We start from the raw sequence: 17808 nt of genomic DNA, 5'->3' as shown, positions 1-17808 counted from the left end.
TGCGAGGAAGCTGCCAGATCTACGGTCACCAGTGGCGTCAGCTATCCTTTTTGATAGATAATGTAAATTACTTTTTATTTAGTGTATGTACCATACGAGTATAAATAAAAAGAATATCAAAAAGTTTAGTAAACATCAAAAAATCCGTAAACCATCCACAAGAAGCATAACGATGTTGTTAAAAACTGTTTCTTTCCCATTAATGGTTATAAATACAACAAGTAACGGGTAATTTACCATCCTTTCTTGCCTTCCCACCATAATGGGTCGGTAACGAGCATTGCAATTTATAAATTTGCTGAAACGTCGGCACTTTCGCCTTTACGAGTTTTGCCGCGGTATCGAAAAATATCCTAAATTCACTGCGGGCCCATTAGCATATTAGATTTTGTATCGTTTCTGAGATGGTATTCGAATATTGAAGTGAAAATATCATAACAATAAATAGTACAAAGATCACAAAGATTTACGCTTAAATTAATGAGCTGAAATAACTTATTTCGTATCTTTTATACCTACTGGGGTACTGGGGTGGGTTTTTTTTAATATGGGACAATTTTACAAAAATCGACCTAGCCCCACAGTAAGCTTAGGCTTAGGTAAGTTGAGGATACTAGACCCCTTTCTGTATGACTAGACAACGATATATATAATATATAGTAATAGATAAATAGTTAAATAGATATAATATATCCAGGAACAAATATGTGTGTTGAACACAGGATTTGAATCCGGGACCTCCTGCTTCGTAGGCAGGGTACTACCGACTGGGCTAGGAGGCTAGGAAATAGAAATCAAAATAAGGCGGCTACTTATAATATATAAACCGACCTATGTACAGTCAACACCAATAGTAGCGTATGAAACAACGCACCAGCCACTCTCAGACACATGACTCTTATTGATGATGATGATGATTAGAGAATGGTAGTTTGATGCTGACTGTACCTATACTCTGTATCTATAGGTATTTAAATAAAAGTAAACAAAATCTACCCTCAAATGGCTCCTTAAGCCAGTTGAGGGTAGATGAAAACATTACATGATCAAAATAATGTAGGTTGAAGTCAGGTCGATCAGTGACTGATCCAAGTAGGTATTTGGTCGGTTAACCAATAAAATAAATGTTATAACTACCCGAAAATGTACAAATTGTTTATTTACTTTTTTTTTATACCTAAAGATACAGACTATACAATCATACTAATCTAGTGTAATTCGCGTCATTATATTTACAGTTCTGTCAAGTATGGGGGCACCACACCTACTGTACCGAACCGACCATGGTATAATAATATACTCCGCCTGGTACTCTATTCCCGTCTTTTCTAGGTCACCTAACTGACACAAGCCTACGTCATCATGCGACAGCGCTATATGATAATATGCGATAGCGCTATATATAGCGGCCATGTTATTGTGACGTAGGCCTGTGTCACTCTGGGAATAGAAGACCATGTTTTATTAGACCATGGAACCGACGGTTGTTCGAGTAGTTACTATTTGGAATGAATCACGGTATGTATCTTGTTCGTTAGTAGATATTCTGGTATTCGTCGGGACAAATGCGCTGAGTCAAGAAGTATTTACTTTGTATTTGCTGTCAAATAAATCCGCGATGCTGATGCAATCTTAATCCATCTCGATTTTCCTCTATCCGCCCAGACATCAGAACTTGCCAAGAAAAATGCAATTTTGATTTGTCAAAATAAAGATTTAAAATAGAATGGAAAGGGAGACCTTTTTATAGGCCTCTGGGCGGCTTGAGGATTGGCCGCGTAAATATAAATTAAATATTCAATATGATAAAAGAAATAGTATTGATTGACACCTTACCTATTAGCCCTATATTGTCGTGTGTCGGTGGTATGTATTGGTTATGTATTATGATATTATATTAGTATGTATTAGGCACTATTATTTACCGGTATACATAAGTATATTATTTTTATTTTATTAACCCACTTTCAAAAAAGAGTAAATTTTTCATTAGTAAAACAGCACAATGCTTACAATGTACGCATGACTGTTTAAGTTATATTACCCTTTTGTTTTGAATGACAAAGAACTTCAATTTATTGTGAAATATTGTGTTAACTTAAGTTACTTTAAGATTTAAAAATGTTATTAACCTTACAGACATATACTACACGGTGTATAAAATTAACGCACTCGAAAATTTGTCTTAAAGAAGAATAGCCATTTTAAACCGTACGTGATCCGTATAAGAAAATAGCTCGGGGTTTTTATATCTGCAATCGATGTAACAGACGTACAAACTTCAAGTAGGTACATCAACTGCGTACTTATTGTTAAATTTATCCAGCATCCATTCTAAGCATTCAAATCGATCGTCTTCAAGGAAAAGAGCTCACTAAAACCCAAACCGAAACTACCCACATCAACAAAAGTTTGTTTACAAATCGCCTTCCAAACTCACCGATCGCCGTTTTGTTAAAATATCCAACATAATCGAACAAAACACAAAATATATTCACCTGATGTTGTGTTTAGAGCAGGGTGCCTGGCACCTGCATATCTAGACGCGCGTCGCCGGGCGCGGTGCGGTCGGGACTGCCTCGCCCCGGTCGATAGTGCCCGCACAACAGGTTGCGTGCGCCGCGACGTAAACACTGTGCCCGGGCAGACGCCTCGTGGCGCTGCTGCCCTGGTATGCACCTGGACAGGGTGGAGGAAACTCGCCTTATTTTCAGGGAGTTAGGAGGGTTTTGGCGGATTTTTAAGTGGCGGCGGGCAATTGGGAAGCGGAGTTTTGGCGGGCATATTGTCGAGACTCGAGACAACTTTTAAGTGTCCACTTGTGTTCAGCTTTGGCATATAATAATATTTGGCAGATAAAATTGGGATACTAATAAAATTTATTAGTATGTTGGTATGCACCTGGACAAGGTGTGGAAAATTCGTCTTATTTTCAGGAAATGATCAGTAGACAGTGATTTAGTGCGACATTACTCGTAACGTAACCAACCGAGCGCCCAGTTCTTTTAATCGATTTTGTTACATCTGTAATATTTATAATATCTACAGTTTAAAACATACAGGCGTATTCGAAGTTTGGTTGTCCGATCTCTTTCCGACATGATGCTGATTTGTCGGTGTCAAAAGTGACGTTTTTGGTTGAAAAAATGTCACTGTTGACACTAACAGGTCAGTATCACGCCTGATACCTAATTGGGTAAATAATCAAACAAGTATCTTAGCATTAGATCCGAACTAGGCGGAACTCATCGTAAATTAATCGAATATTACAGTTTTCAGCATTTCAATGTTCAAGTCGATCTGGCTCACGGTTATTGCATGACTGCCCAAAAAGGACGCGTTAGTCGAAACTCGAATCTAATTTTTGTATGCGAGTTTTTTCTACATCCTTTACATGTCTAGAAAACTCTAATATAAAGTGATGATTGTGCCTTTTTATTTTCTTTCCATTTTCCAATGTATATCTGCTGTTGCCTATCCTTATTTTGTAGGTACAGTTAAGTGATTTTACTTACTTTCTTAAAATATAATTAATCTCGCAGTACCATGTGTAGAAATTAAATAACCTTTTAAAGATGTTTGCACACTTTGCCACGTGATTAAAAAGCCTTGTGGTATTTTATTGCTGTAGTTAGTTATGTCTATTCCATAGGTACATTGTTGCTACCTAATTCTAGTTGTATTGTTAATTCTAATCCCTTTGTCACTTTGTTTTAAGTATACTGATTGGTGCAAACAATCATTTAGCTTATTCTTCTATTTTCTGATTTTTGTCAATAGGTCTAATTTACGTTCATTTGTGATTTTTTTATGCCGTACCTACGATTAAATAAATTCAACAACACAAGTATATCAATAGGTATTTAATTTATTCTTCTTCATTTGTAAAAAATAACACAATATTACACTTTACATCATTTTAGGTTAGGAGCTCACTTGAATCTATTTGATACCTAAATAATGTTTAGATACTAATACTTATACCGCTTTTATACCATTACATTATATACTTACATTATATAGCTGGTCAAGCAGATCTTGTCAGTAAAAAAAGGCGGCAAATTTGAAAAATGTAGGCGCGAAGGGATATCGTCACATAGAAACTTTGATTTCGCGCCTTTTTCTACTGACAAGATTTGCTTGACCATCTATAACTATTGTACTGATTGTAGCTGTTCTCCAAATAAATAATAAATAATTAATGTCAACAAATCAAAAACATAAAAATTTATGATCTTTATAATGTTGTTACTTTACATACAGATCCCTACAAAATGTCGTATACTGCGTCTTAACCTTTTTTGTAAGTCTTAACCTTAACACTTTGTAACCTTCTAGAGAAAGTATATTTATAACTAATATTTATTACTCTTCCTCCTCTGTAGTAGATTGTTCGGTCGTAGTAGATGAATCAGTGGTAGATTGTCCTTCCGTAGTAGAACCTTCATCCGTGGTAGAATCTTCGCTGGCAGTGGATTCCGTTGTAGAATCAGGGTCTATGGTTGAAGTTGGCTCTGTGGTAGAACTATCTTCTTCGGTAGTAGATGAATCTTCATTGGTAGTAGTAGATTCATCTGTGGCAGAATTAGTTTCAATAGTAGAAACTGGTTCTGTGGTAGAACTATTTTCTTCGGTAGTAGACGAACCTTCAGTGCTAGAAGTAGATTCATCTGTGGCAGAATCTGTTTCTATCGTAGAAGCTGGCTCTGTGGTAGAATTATTTTCTTCAGTAGTAGATGAACCTTCAGTGGTAGAAGAAGATTCATCTGTGGCAGAATCTGTTTCTATAATAGAAGTTGGCTCTGTGGTAGAACTATTTTCTTCGGTAGTAGACGAACCTTCAGTGCTAGCAGTTGATTCATCTTTGGCAGAATCAGTTTCTATCGTAGAAGCAGGCTCTGTGGTAGAACTATCTTCTTCGGTAGTAGATGAATCTTCAGTGGTAGAAGTAGATTCATCTGTGGCAGAATCAGTTTCTTTCGTAGTAGTTGGCTCTGTGGTAGAATTATCTTCTTCAGTAGTAGACGAACCTTCAGTTGTAGAAGAGGATTCGTCTGTAGTTGAATCAGGCTCTACGGTAGAACTTGAATCAGTCGTTAATGATTCTTCAGTGGTAGAAGTAGATTCGTCTGTGGCAGTATCTGGTTCTATGGTAGAACTAGGGTCAGTTGTAGAAGAGTCTTCAGTGGTAGAAGTACCTGCTTCTGTAGTAGAAGTGGATTCATCGGTAGCAGAATCTGGCTCTATGGTAGAACTTGAGACAGTTGTAGAAGATCCTTCAGTGGTAGAAGTAGATTCTTCAGAACTAGAAGCAGGTTCTGTTGTAGAATTTAATTCTGTTGTTGAAGGTTCTTCAGTGGTAGAAGTAGATTCATCTGTGCTAGAATCTGGCTCTATCGTAGAACTTGAGTCAGTTGTAGAAGATCCTTCAGTGGTAGATTCATCTGTGCTAGAATCTGGCTCTACGGTAGAACTTGAATCTGTTGTGGATGAACCTTCTGTGGTAGAAGACTCGTCTGTAGTAGAATTAGATTCGTCTGTGGTAGAAGTAGATTCATCAGTAGTAGAATCAGGCTCTATGGTAGAACTAGCATCAGTTGTAGAAGATCCTTCACTGGTAGATGTAGCTTCGTCTCTGCCAGACGAGTCTTCAGTGGTAGAAGTAGATTCATCTGTAGTAGAATCAGGCTCTATAGTGGAACTAGATTCTGTGGTAGACGAAACATCATCCGATGTTGATCCTTCAGTGGTACCTACGTCTTCTTCAGTGGTAGAAGATTCATCAGTAGTAGAAGTAGCTTCAGTAGTACTTGCAGGATCCAAGGTAGGATCGGCAGACGTGGTTTCAGTAGTAGATGTAGCATCAGTGGTATCTGCCTCTGTAGTACTTGCAGGGCCTAAAGTGGATGTAGGTTCATTTGTAGTTGAACCTTCAGTAGTACTTGCAGGGTCCAAGGTAGACGAAGGTTCATCGGTAGACGAGTCTTCAGTAGTGGGTATAGATGCATCAGTAGTACCTGCCGGATCTACGGTAGACGTAGGTTCATCTGTCGTATGTTCTTCAGTAGTACTTACAGGATCTATTGTAGACGGAGGCTCATTTGTCGTTGAACCTTCTGTGGTATTTGCAGGGTCTAAAGTGGCAGGAATCTCAGTACTATTAGTAGGTGGGCTTGTAGATGGTCGTTCAGTAGCACATTCTGTGCTAGGGTGCTTGACGCAGCGGCCTTTAGAGCAGTACCGGTGGCCAGGTAACCAGCAAGAGCTGAGGATGGCGCCGCGAGGCGTGCAGATCAGACGAGTGTGGCAATCCTGGCAGCGGACTCCCTGTGAAGGTCAATATCTTTTGTTTAATTAAGAAGTTAATAAGGATTTTGTGCAATAAGAAGTTGCACAAAATTGAACCCTATCACTTTAAAGTAATGTTCAAAATCATGTGTGTAAGTATAGGTAATCTTTGGAAGGGTTAGTTTACGTCATCACCATATAATTATTCGTCTAGTTATATCAGTTTTTGTAACAATATTTTGGAATTTTTAAGGAGTCCGGATTTTACTAAGGCGCGCTTGCGCGCAGGGTTAGCCAACTAACTCGGAGTTAACCGTTTATACCTAGAGGGTTAAACTGTACTGTATACACGGTTAACTCCGAGTTAGAGACCCTGGAACGCGAAAGTAGCCCTTAAAAGTTGTACTATACATTTGGATATTTTTAAAAATCGAACTATAACAATTTTATAAGCATTTGAGTGACTGGTCATACATATTTGCCTGGTGGGCCTAAATGGTTACTGACTGTGACCCACAGATAGTGCAGGCCGTGCTGTACGCACACCAAAGAGGAGATGGCGGGAAGACTGGACACATTCCACATGGAATTGTGGGACAATATTAACGACAGAGTCGAATGGATAAAACGGGGGTAGGCGACTGTCCAACATTAAAGGGTGCACACCGGCTGCGTGTGCGTGACGTGCACGTGTGCGTGCGGCGTTGTAGTATACAGAATAATACAGATCCTTATGAGAGACGGCACACCGCTTGCGTGACGTGTGCGTGTGCGGCTCCAACATTTTAACGCACGCGCAAGTGCACGTCACACACACGCAAGCACAGGCCTTAAAACAAGCTAACAAAAATATGATGCAATGAATAATTACCCTGAAGTCACATTCGATGCGGTGTTTGCAAAAAGGGCCTCTACAGTCCTTGCTGTCCTTGGCCAGAACCGCCGTCGCCAGCAGTAACTGAAATTAATCTGAACGATCAGCAACATGATAAAATAAAACTAGTTATCATATTAACCGTGATTCAATGTTTTTCTGTAGGTACCGTAAAACGGGGTGAGTAGGTTTCGCGGGGAGAGTTGGGTTATGAATGGGGAGAGGTTTGAGAGGGGGATGAGAAGGGATTTTAAGGCTACTGCTACAAAAATAATGTATTCCAATTTAAAATGGGGCTATAGTAATACGCATAATAAAAAAAAATCGATCCAACAATCTTCCAAAATCACCTTTGTATGAAAAACCCTCTCACCCCAAATACGAGGCACTACGGGGTGAGGTGGGTTTTCCTCTTTATCGTCAAAGTTATGAAATGGAACTACCCAAAATAAAATACAAACTAAAATACAAACGTCCGAACCACTTATTATATACACCATTCAGTTTTCACATGTAAAAATAAAATTTTATCGAGGTTTGAAAGTCAAATTTCACCCAACTCACCCCATTTTACGGTATCAATTTCATTTTCATAAAAGCTTTTCCTATTATAAATGATTTTTTTTACTAAAAGGTCCAATATTGTTTTTTTACTAAAATGTCTTGAATATTTTATAAGACCGTAACGGTTTAAAGAGCAGTAACGCAAAAATTAATTAAGTTTATAAAGTTTTTTTTAGTTTATGACTGTTGACAACATCTAACTCTGTACTTACTTTATTGTATTTTTATCAATCATGTCTTAAATCTTAACACGATTAATTTAATCGATTAATTAAAGATTTAACTCACCGCTGCAACTCCAAAAATAGCCAATTTTTCAGGAGCCATTGTTCCACATGTACCCACCACAACCCTGTATTCAAGTAACGAGACCCAATACCACAAACAATAACATTAAATACCTGTTATTTATCAGAAATACCCGTTCTCGAGATAACCGAACAGGTAATACCAGCTAACGCCATTCGCGTAACTTCTAAAGTGGTACTCCGAGACTAACCAATATAAGCGTCTTCTTCGTAACGTAATAGTTATTAAGGATAGAGAGGTCTCACTAGGCTGGTTGTGGTTAAGTGATGCGGTTGTATGGCGATGGAAACAGGAATCCTGAAGTGCTGAAAAATCTGTAACGGCTTGCGTTCGTGACGTGTTTCCTGGAATTATCGACACTTTAAAATAATCACTGATAAACGCTGAATCGGGTTTATTAATGGATTTCAGGTGCTTATTAATAGAGTCGAGTGCCTACGTGGGGAATTAGTAGGTAAAACTAGTGAAAGCGACATCATCCTTTGAGTGAAACCACATTTTCTTAAGAGCCCTCTTCCAGTCCTTATTTAGACGGTGCGAGAATTAACAACGATATTTGTTACTGATGAGGATGACAGCTAATTGGGCATATCTTTAACGAGTTCATTTGCAACAAAGTCGGTTACTAGTCAAAATTTGAAGACAAAACGTTTCAACTTTTAAATACCTTGACTATTGTTCCGTGACGGGTAAAGACATAATTATTATACTTTTGACTTACCTACATAACACACACATCGGCATCATGCAGCCACGCCTTCCGCCCGTAGTCCGAGTCCGTAAATGACCATAATAACTTATCAACTGCCTCAGTTAAACGTTAAACCTTTAGTAAAGTGATAAATACATTTGTACCATCGGCCACACTGTTAACTGACAGTTCGTAAACCTTATTACAAAAGGCGTAAGGCCCAGCGATGGACAGTTATGAATGTTGCTGTTTGTATAGTCGCAGCATGTTTATATCGCATCGCTACGTGACTTCATAAACAGCCAAATTCCATTTGGGAGTCCCAATTATGAATAATATGAAATGAATATGTTCAACATGTCAATGTCCCACCCTAATCGCAGTATTAAAATGCCTATGGGGAATATGTACCTAGTTGGATTGAAATTTATAATTAATTTGGTGGAAGTTAGATATTTCACTGTAAATTATACAAAAAAACGCGTTAAAGTTCTGTGGGGAAATATCCAAATGTAACTTTTTTGTAATAAACAGACATCGCGGCGTCGTCAATTTTATACGAAATTCTGTACAAATGTTGAAAAGAGATAAGTATAATTGCATACAGAATTTCAGCTGAAGTTTTTATTAATATACTCGTATATGTCTCTAAAAATTGTTTTAAACAATACCTATAAACTATACGATTTTTTAAATTATGTAAATAATAATATATTAGCATTATTTTTTATATAAAAAAAAATGAACGCATAATCTACGACATAAACAATGAAATACGACATAATTAGCTGGGAGCGACCAGCACTTGAGAGACTCACTCGATCGCTGACACATGGTTGATGAGGAGAATAGATCACCTCCGATAGATCCTACTAAATATATAATTACATTACCTGAATATACGCATGCCACGCAAGTGAATGAATTTGAAAAACATTTTTTAAAAATTTCAATATTCGTTTTTTGTTCCAAACCATGGAAAACACAACGGTATGGCTCAGTTGCGGCGTTTACTAATGTGGCAGAATCGATAGAAATTTGTTATTTTGTATAATACGGACATGAATGGCTCACTCACACATTTGAAATGAAATGAAATGAAATCACTTTATTGCCAAAACATGATAGGTTGATGGTAGAAAAAACAATAGGAATACAAACAATATATAAATTATATGTTATATTTGTAATTATATGTTATATGTTATTTCGTAATTACTTTAAATAAAATATAGAACTGCACCGCATTTTTGTATTATTTTATACTCATTTTGTATTAGAAACCAATTAGAAACAAGTGAAACAGAAACAGATTGGTCAAGAATTTAAATTACACATAAGTACTTGTAAAGCGCGAGTCGATGAGGCATGAGGCAATATGCGCCATCTAGTGGATAAAATATTTTATGCAATAACGACAATGTTGATTAATCGGGCAATACGCCAATGTAACGTCACCTCTAGGCACTCGAACTGTGATACAACAGGGTACTTGTGACGTTCCACGGGTGAAGGTACCTTATGGCGGTTGGCGCTTACACCATTATTAACGACTATACTAATGCGGTGCTATGCGACTTAAGCGCCGACCGCCATAAGGTACCTTTACCCGTGGAACGTCACAATTAAATTACGTAGTCTGAAAAGAACGGCGGTTTGGACATACATACTTAGACTACTTACATATACATATGTCTGTAAGTCAGTTTCAACTCTGTTTAACTTTTCATATATTAATACGTATTGTATTGTATACAACTCCAATTTTATTATTGTGAGTAAATTAAAATATAATTATGGAATCACTAGTCTTATATCGACCGGGATATGAACCGTGATTACCTTTTAAAAGTATTGTAATAAAATATACTGAACGAGCTTTAAGTATAAAAATAATTTATTCAGAACGTAATTACACTTAATATATTAAGTACCTAATATACTTAAATTTTAAAATACAAAAATAGTTCAATAATATATTTATAAAAGTAAAACCGTGAAATAGTTTTTTGTACAACTGCGCTTATTTTAGTTTCCATTTAATTGGACAGTGGAACCCTTAAAAACACACTGAGATTAATATCCAATCAATATCTAATTTTAACTCTGAACACTCCACTCTGTAGGTCTGTACCACTCTCGCCGCTTAGGTACGCCTTTTGGTCGGCGTTGTAATTTGTCTCTTTTCCCCATTAGCTGTCCTTTTTCCTCGTCAGGAGTGCTGTGAACTTGCCAGCTTCGTACGACGGCATGAACGGGAGATATGATGTCCATTTCCATCTGCAATTTAAAAAAAACATCCCTCATGTACTAAATTTGCTTTAAAACCAAACTTTAGGTGCATCTTACTACTAAAGGGGCCCACTGATTAACAGTCCGCCGGACGGTATCGGCCTGTCAGTTGTTCGGAACTGTCAACATTTTGTTCTAACTGACAGGCCGATACCGTCCGGCGGACTATTAATCAGTGGGCCCCTTTAGTACCTACTTCGAATCCATTAGGGATCTGGAAATACCTGACCTGCGTATGAGTGACATCCCGACGGGGAAATCGTAAGTGTCACCTCCTTGCGTCGCGCCGGCGGCTTCTAGCGCCATTTCTTTCGCCCACGCTGCTAAGCCGCGCTCCTCGTCCGTGCCTAGATGTATAAAAACATCACTTTGTTCAATGTTGTATTATAATATACTTTCAGGACATATGGTCCTATTTTCCCGCACTAGTGCGTAAAATAGCACTTTTCGTGCATATGTCTAAAGTTTAAAGGGCCATATGTACTGTAAAATGATGTACGATACACGTGCGAATAGGTAATTCGCAACTCTTACCGATTTAAAACACTCCCTTCGGTCGTGTTTTAATTTATCACAACTCGTTTCTAATTTCCTCTTTTCCGCGCTTGTATCGTAAATAACTATTTTGATTCATATGATATTCCAAGTAGTTCTTGGAGGACGATCATACATCATCAAAAGCCAGGCGAAAAGAAAAAAAAATCGGGATGATATTTGCTACAGAAACTCACTTGACTATTTCCATACATTATTTAAGTTTCGATTGGCATTTTCTATCAACGATTATCATCTTGGCTAGGATTTGTTTTGAGTAAACATTTCACCTGGTATCAAATTATCAAGTAAGCATCCCAAGACTCCTCCAACGAGAATGGACGTGGACAGCAGCACTTGCAGCACAGCATCCAGGGCCTCCACCCCAGTTTGTATCACCCCGCTGTGCGCAGCCATCCAGCGCGTCAGCACCAGTGGGAAGAACAGGCTGAAGCCGATGATGTACAGGTTCCGAGAGCTGTTCAGGTCCACGTATTGGAGGGCTGATAGACCTGGGGATATATAGTGCTATTGTGAGAAAATTTATCCAATGGAGGCAGATAAACCTTCGTGTATCGCATAAACAAGGTAACTTTAACCAATAAAACATGCTCTGGTCATGAGCCCCGCTCGTCCTCCATACCCGGGCACTCGTTATGCGGTGAACACCCCTCTCGCTTCCTCAGGAGAGCTTTATATCATCTTTGGAGAATATAACAAATTACGTATAAATAATTACCTAAAAAGACTTTTAGGTCGTTACTGACATAACAACGCAAAACAGTCTTCCCACAATGGTGCCACATGGGGATGGTGACATAATGATGAACACTGCTCCAAGCTTCCCAACCACTCTTTGCAGCACCATCAGACCTGGAATAGAACTCACCGAATGCCGAGATCATGCCAAAGATGACACAGAACTGTCCCCACCGTGACTGCCAGCCCGTGGGCTTTGGCAAGCTTGCCCTGCAGCATCAGCTAGGGCTGGAATAAAACTCACCGAATGCGGAGATCATGCCAAACATTACACAGAACAATCCCCCCACCACGGGCTGTGGTATGATGATGAACACCGCTCCGAGCTTCCCAACCACGCCTTGCAGCACCATCAGGCCTGCTGCCCACTGCACCACGCGCCGTGATCCAACCTGTTACAAATAACACATTTAATTCTGTGCTTGAGCTATCATTCAGTTACCATCCATAACCGTTTTGATACCTGAATACCTTAGTGACACCAATGGCCCCCACGTTCTCTCCAAAAGTATTGGTCCCATTGCCGGACCCCCAAAGCCCAGCGAGTACTGTACCCAGACCCTCGGTGCCTAGACCTCGGTTGATGGCGTGGAGAGGAGGTGGTGGAGCCGCTAAAAGTAAACACGTTTACATAAAAACAAATTAATTGTTTACTAGAGCAATACAATCATTATCATTATCATGATGAGAAGATAATAGTATTTTATACAATCGTGATATAATAGAGTACCGTGTTTAGGCAACGAAGCTTGCTGAGTTGCCTAAGTATGGTACGAGATTGAAAAGCTTGATTATATCACTATTGTATACCTATACAATACTTTTTCTATGAGTCTACAAAAATATTTTAAACTAGTAGAATCATACAAATAAACCAAACCAAAAGTATACAGCTAAGATACGCGAGCAGCCGCGATACCTTCATACTGGTACGCGCCCCGGCCGCCGCGTTGGTCAACGACACCTTCTCGTAACTCATGAGGCCCTAGCTGGTACTTGCTCCGCGCTAAATTCAATTTTTAGACAGTTGTTTTCTCGATTTTGGCCACTAGCCTATGGAGACTAACAAGCAACACTAAGTGGTTTTCGTAGTCTATGGATGTTGCTATATTAAGGGTGTCACATGCGCGTTTCTGACTTATGAACCAATTGTTTCTACTACACAACCTAAAATAAATAATTAATTTGAGCTATGGTTTTGTTTCGTCCTCTTGATCGCGGCGAGCTGTGATTGGTCAATTTCATTATAGTTGACTAAACTGTATCGAAATGAATATTATAGTTGAGTTGGGAGCCCATACATTAAAAATACCCAATTGCAGATTGGTACAAGAAATCTTAATTCAAGAATTACAGTCGACGAGTAGAACAACATAATTTTGATCAATGTAGCAAATTTATAGTGTAATTTTCATCTTGAAATAAAGAAATCTAATCTAATCTAAAAGTTTTAAGGGGCGTAGTGGTGGATCATTTGATGTCATTAAAAATGTCTACCGGTCAGCGGCCGGGCGTCTAACCAGTAGTCGGAAAAACGTGTCGTTTGGAGGAAAATCTTGGTGCATACATCGAACTATTATTACTACGTATAGAACCGGCATCGGCACCAGTATTTTGCGCCATGATTTGTTGTTGTTTTGACAACAAACCATAGAAGCGGAGCTTGAATCTAGCGACCTAAACGGGTAAGCGCCACGGATGTTACGGCGCTTACGACGTTTTGGACTTTTGGTAGCGTGGTACAGGTTGTGATTGCGACAATTTCATTGTTTGGTATGGCTTCTGTATAGTAATAATAACTTAATGGGTGCATACGATTGCGCCCTTAAAGAGGGAACGAGGAAGGCTTTTGAAGGAAGACAATCTTTATTTTCGCACGCACGGGAATTAACACAAAAATAAAAGCAATTTGGAAACTTACCACACATTCTGGCCGTGGTGGGGTAGTAGCTAATGGATTCGACTGTGCATGCTAGCACGCCGGCCAGCATGCCTAGCACGCCTGCTACGCTCACCGTCGGTGCTCCCCATTGGCCTGAGAACACTGACTTATTTAATTATTTACTTAGGTACCTAACGACGATTTATTGACAACTTTTACGCGGGCAAAGCATGAATCTAGTATAACTGGATCAGGCATGAGGGGTGGGGGAAATGACCGAACGGGATAGTCTTATGTATCTTTCAGTAGGAGTATGTAGCAGTAAAGCGCTGTTATTGTTTGTCCTTGTCACAGTCTCACATTTTTTTATTCCCCACCTTAGCGTGCGTGGTAGGTGCGTGCGTAAATTTAGTATGAATTATGGTGGGCAACAAATAAGCTCGACCAATCATAGTGTCGCATTGCGTATGTTCTGTCCCTCACGGACGCACGCGTATAGCACATATCTATAGGATCCTACCATATATAGGTACTATCCAGTTCAAATTGATTTGACAATGTCGTGGTGAAGCAGAATTTACGAAGTAGGTAGGTATGTAGCCTTAGTATTATCTTGGTACTTGGTGCTTGGTCAGTATCAAACTCGTGGTAGCCGTAATTTTATATAAGTGCCATGGAGGTTTTAGTTTTGAAAAATTTTAAACATTTTTTAATTACTGTAGCCGTACGTTTTCACGGCAAAAGGAGCAAATTAACGAGCAATGCTTACCCTAGCGTTAGTGTGGAAGAGGCTTGAAATGTACGAACTGCCGTGCAGTTAGGTACTACGCATATACCAGCTAAGGGCCACCCCACACTAGCGCCTCCCGACCGGGCCCGGGCCCTAAGGGCCTCCCGGGTGACCCACTGGCTGAGCTTCCGTCAGCGTCAAGATCAGGCACAGGAGCATGAGCTATCTTTATCTGCAGTCGGCAACGTACATAGAGGGAATGAGAGATATTCCACCACCTCCTCATAGTCTTCGCGGGAGACGTGTTGGGTACTTATTTGCTGTTTCGGTTCATTTCCCCATACTACTCTTCTTATCTCCCTACAAATAGTTCCTATAGCGTCCGTCTTCCCCCGTTCTGAACATGCCTCTACTATACTCTCTGTTTTCGTGTTTTCCAAGGGGAGAGCGTTTGAGTCGTTTACCTGGGTAAGGTACTCGGAACCAGGGCGCGTCTTCAATGATGACCAGCTTGAGATCCGTGCGCGCCGGGTGACCCGCCGGTAAGGCTTCAGTCAGTGTCAGAATCAGGCACACGAACCACATGATGGCTATCGTCAGGAGAACCTAGAAACACATGTAAATAAGAGGTAATGTAAAGAGCATATGAATACCACTGCAACCGGCGGTAACTTATCGCCTAGAAATATTCTTATTGGCACACTCAATTTTCTTGTTGAAAATAAAACTTAAGTAGTTAAACAATTACCATGTTATAAAACACAAGTTTCTACCGGCGTCTTCGTCTGCGTAGAATGATGCTTTCCGTGATAGAACTTATCTTATGTCCTTCCCCACGACTCAAACTATCTCCTTACTAAATATGATCTAAATCGGTTCAGTGGTATAACCATACAGACAGACCAACTGACAGACAGGGTTACTTTCGCATTTACAATATTAATTAGTAAGGATGGGTGAGGGCATTAATGTTGAATATAATATAATTGGTTACTTATTTGAAACTTATACATAGAGTCTGTTCGGAAAGAGATGAGTAGTGGAATGTATTGGGCCAAATACATTTCACGACTCTTCTCTTTCCGCACAGACTCTACTCGTACCAAAATACGAACGTCACAAAGCCGTCTAGCGTTGCTGTTTCATCTTACATACCATCGCCATCGCCCACTCTTAACTGTCCATCCATGGACCTTATTCCTTTTGTAATAAGGTCCACGATGGACAGGAGTGTTACTGTTTGTACTATAATGGACTTATCCACTAACAGCGAACGTGCTCAGCGAACCGCGACTCGGATTCTGTGAACATTCCCTCGTGTACCAAGCGCTTCGGAACCAACATATGTGTGACCCTGACATGAATAGCAACTAAGAGGAACGGTATATCACATTATACTGGTTTTCGATTTGGTAAGATATGTGTGAAACTAGATTCTGCTATAGAGTGCAAAGCCTGGTAAAGTGATATTTAAATGACTATCGTTTGTATGTCATATGCAGCTAATAAGCGCAGTTGATGAATTTGGAGTTTGTAATATCATGCGGCTTTCTGTGCTCACTATAAGTACTAAATAAATATGGAATGTATTTTCTGAAGCTTGACCTAACCGACTAATGGATGGCTCACACTAAACCGGGCCGGGCCCGGGCCGAGGCGTCCGACATGTTATTTTCTATGACGGCTGATCGGTGATCACGTGGTGCTTTCCATAGAAAACGAAGCGCCAGAAACTCCGGCCCGGCCTAGCGTGAGTCATCCTTATTTAACTGGACCGAGCAGCTGGTAGCTTGAATATAACGTAATAAAAACAGGTACATTTAAGTACCTTAGTACCTATTTCTGTCATCTATAGCTATAGAATAGAATGGAATGGAACGGAACGGAACGGAACGGAACGGAACGGAACGGAACGGAACGGAACGGAACGGAACGGAACGGAACGGAACGGAACGGAATGGAACGGAACGGAATATAATAGTATTTATTCGTAAGCACAAACAATCGAGACAATACATCATAAAAAAATAAACACAAAATAAGATTAAAGTGCCACGAAATGCCCGTTTATAATGACTTACCGGGAACAGCTTGAAGAGCGGGAACCACTGGACCGAGCAGCCGGTAGACCGTTTCCATGACAGCGTGGGGACCCTCACGCCGCCCATACATTGCGAGAATACCGTCAGCAACGTGAACGTTCTGGAACAACATTATAGCTTACCGGGAACAGCTTGAAGAGCGGGAACCACTGGACCGAGCAGCCGGTAGACCGTTTCCAGGACAGCGTGGGGACACTCACGCCGCCCATACACTGCGAGAATACCGTCAGCAACGTGAACGTTCTGGAACAACAATTTTTAGACAACTAGTAGGTAACCACGCATCAAAAGTCAAATACCTATAAGTAAGAAATATAGTCTGCCAAACCACTATATCAACAGAAAAAGACGCTTTTTTTTCGAATTTGTAAAAGCGCCTATACTTTTTTATAGACAAAATTCTTAGTCATATTTAATTTGGATATCTACCATTTAATTTTTTGGGCGCAATCAAGTTCACGACTATTAGAATAGGGTTATTACCAGATTTCAGGAATTTACCTGACGTGTCAGGAATTTTAGCCGTTTGTCAGGAATGCGGCCGGAATACGAAAATGTCAGGAATTTTAGTGAATTAGCAGACTTTTCTAATTATGTACCTAAAAGGTACAGTATTTCAATGACGATGACGTTCCTTTATCAAACATTGATTTTGTAAGGGTGGTATTCCATTTGTCAAATATCTTGGTCTAATTTCATTGCGTCTCACTCTCTCATGAAGCAAAATGTGAGACAAAATACACATTGGACAAAGAAATTGGACAGGTGGAATACCACCCTAAG

At 39.6% G+C, this 17808-nt stretch overlaps 3 protein-coding genes across 3 annotated transcripts in view; all 3 read right to left on the bottom strand.

Moving 5' to 3' along the window:
• Positions 1 to 2741, bottom strand: part of LOC134791746 (uncharacterized) — a 60416-nt gene extending 57675 nt beyond the window's left edge. Inside the window, exon 1 of the mRNA XM_063762888.1 lies at positions 2499 to 2741. The gene's annotated coding sequence lies outside the window, so the exon portion shown is untranslated. The remainder of the gene's footprint in view (positions 1 to 2498) is intronic.
• On the bottom strand, positions 2511 to 8136 carry LOC134791632 (uncharacterized). The gene is made up of 4 exons (XM_063762681.1): positions 8015 to 8136; positions 7160 to 7246; positions 4370 to 6327; positions 2511 to 2679 (listed from the first exon to the last, which is right to left on the bottom strand). Exons 1-4 carry the CDS (start codon positions 8051 to 8053, stop codon positions 2511 to 2513), a joined length of 2253 nt encoding a protein of 750 aa, XP_063618751.1. The 5' UTR covers positions 8054 to 8136.
• A 2713-nt stretch (positions 8137 to 10849) lies between these two features.
• The window catches only part of LOC134791673 (solute carrier family 23 member 2), an 80538-nt gene continuing 73579 nt past the window's right edge, over positions 10850 to 17808 (bottom strand). The window contains exons 6-13 of the mRNA XM_063762759.1: positions 17148 to 17268; positions 15388 to 15529; positions 14233 to 14346; positions 12783 to 12922; positions 12556 to 12703; positions 11843 to 12064; positions 11248 to 11365; positions 10850 to 11006 (exon numbers count right to left, since the gene is read on the bottom strand). Of these exons, the coding sequence (XP_063618829.1) occupies positions 10919 to 11006; positions 11248 to 11365; positions 11843 to 12064; positions 12556 to 12703; positions 12783 to 12922; positions 14233 to 14346; positions 15388 to 15529; positions 17148 to 17268 (1093 nt within the window). The 3' untranslated portion in view covers positions 10850 to 10918. The remainder of the gene's footprint in view (positions 11007 to 11247; positions 11366 to 11842; positions 12065 to 12555; positions 12704 to 12782; positions 12923 to 14232; positions 14347 to 15387; positions 15530 to 17147; positions 17269 to 17808) is intronic.

This window comes from Cydia splendana, chromosome 6 (genome assembly GCF_910591565.1).
Source record: "Cydia splendana chromosome 6, ilCydSple1.2, whole genome shotgun sequence".
In the NCBI taxonomy this organism is placed as follows: Eukaryota; Metazoa; Arthropoda; class Insecta; order Lepidoptera; family Tortricidae; genus Cydia; species Cydia splendana.
The sequence above is the reverse complement of the archived record's forward strand: the minus strand, read 5'-3'. Positions and strand labels throughout refer to the sequence as shown.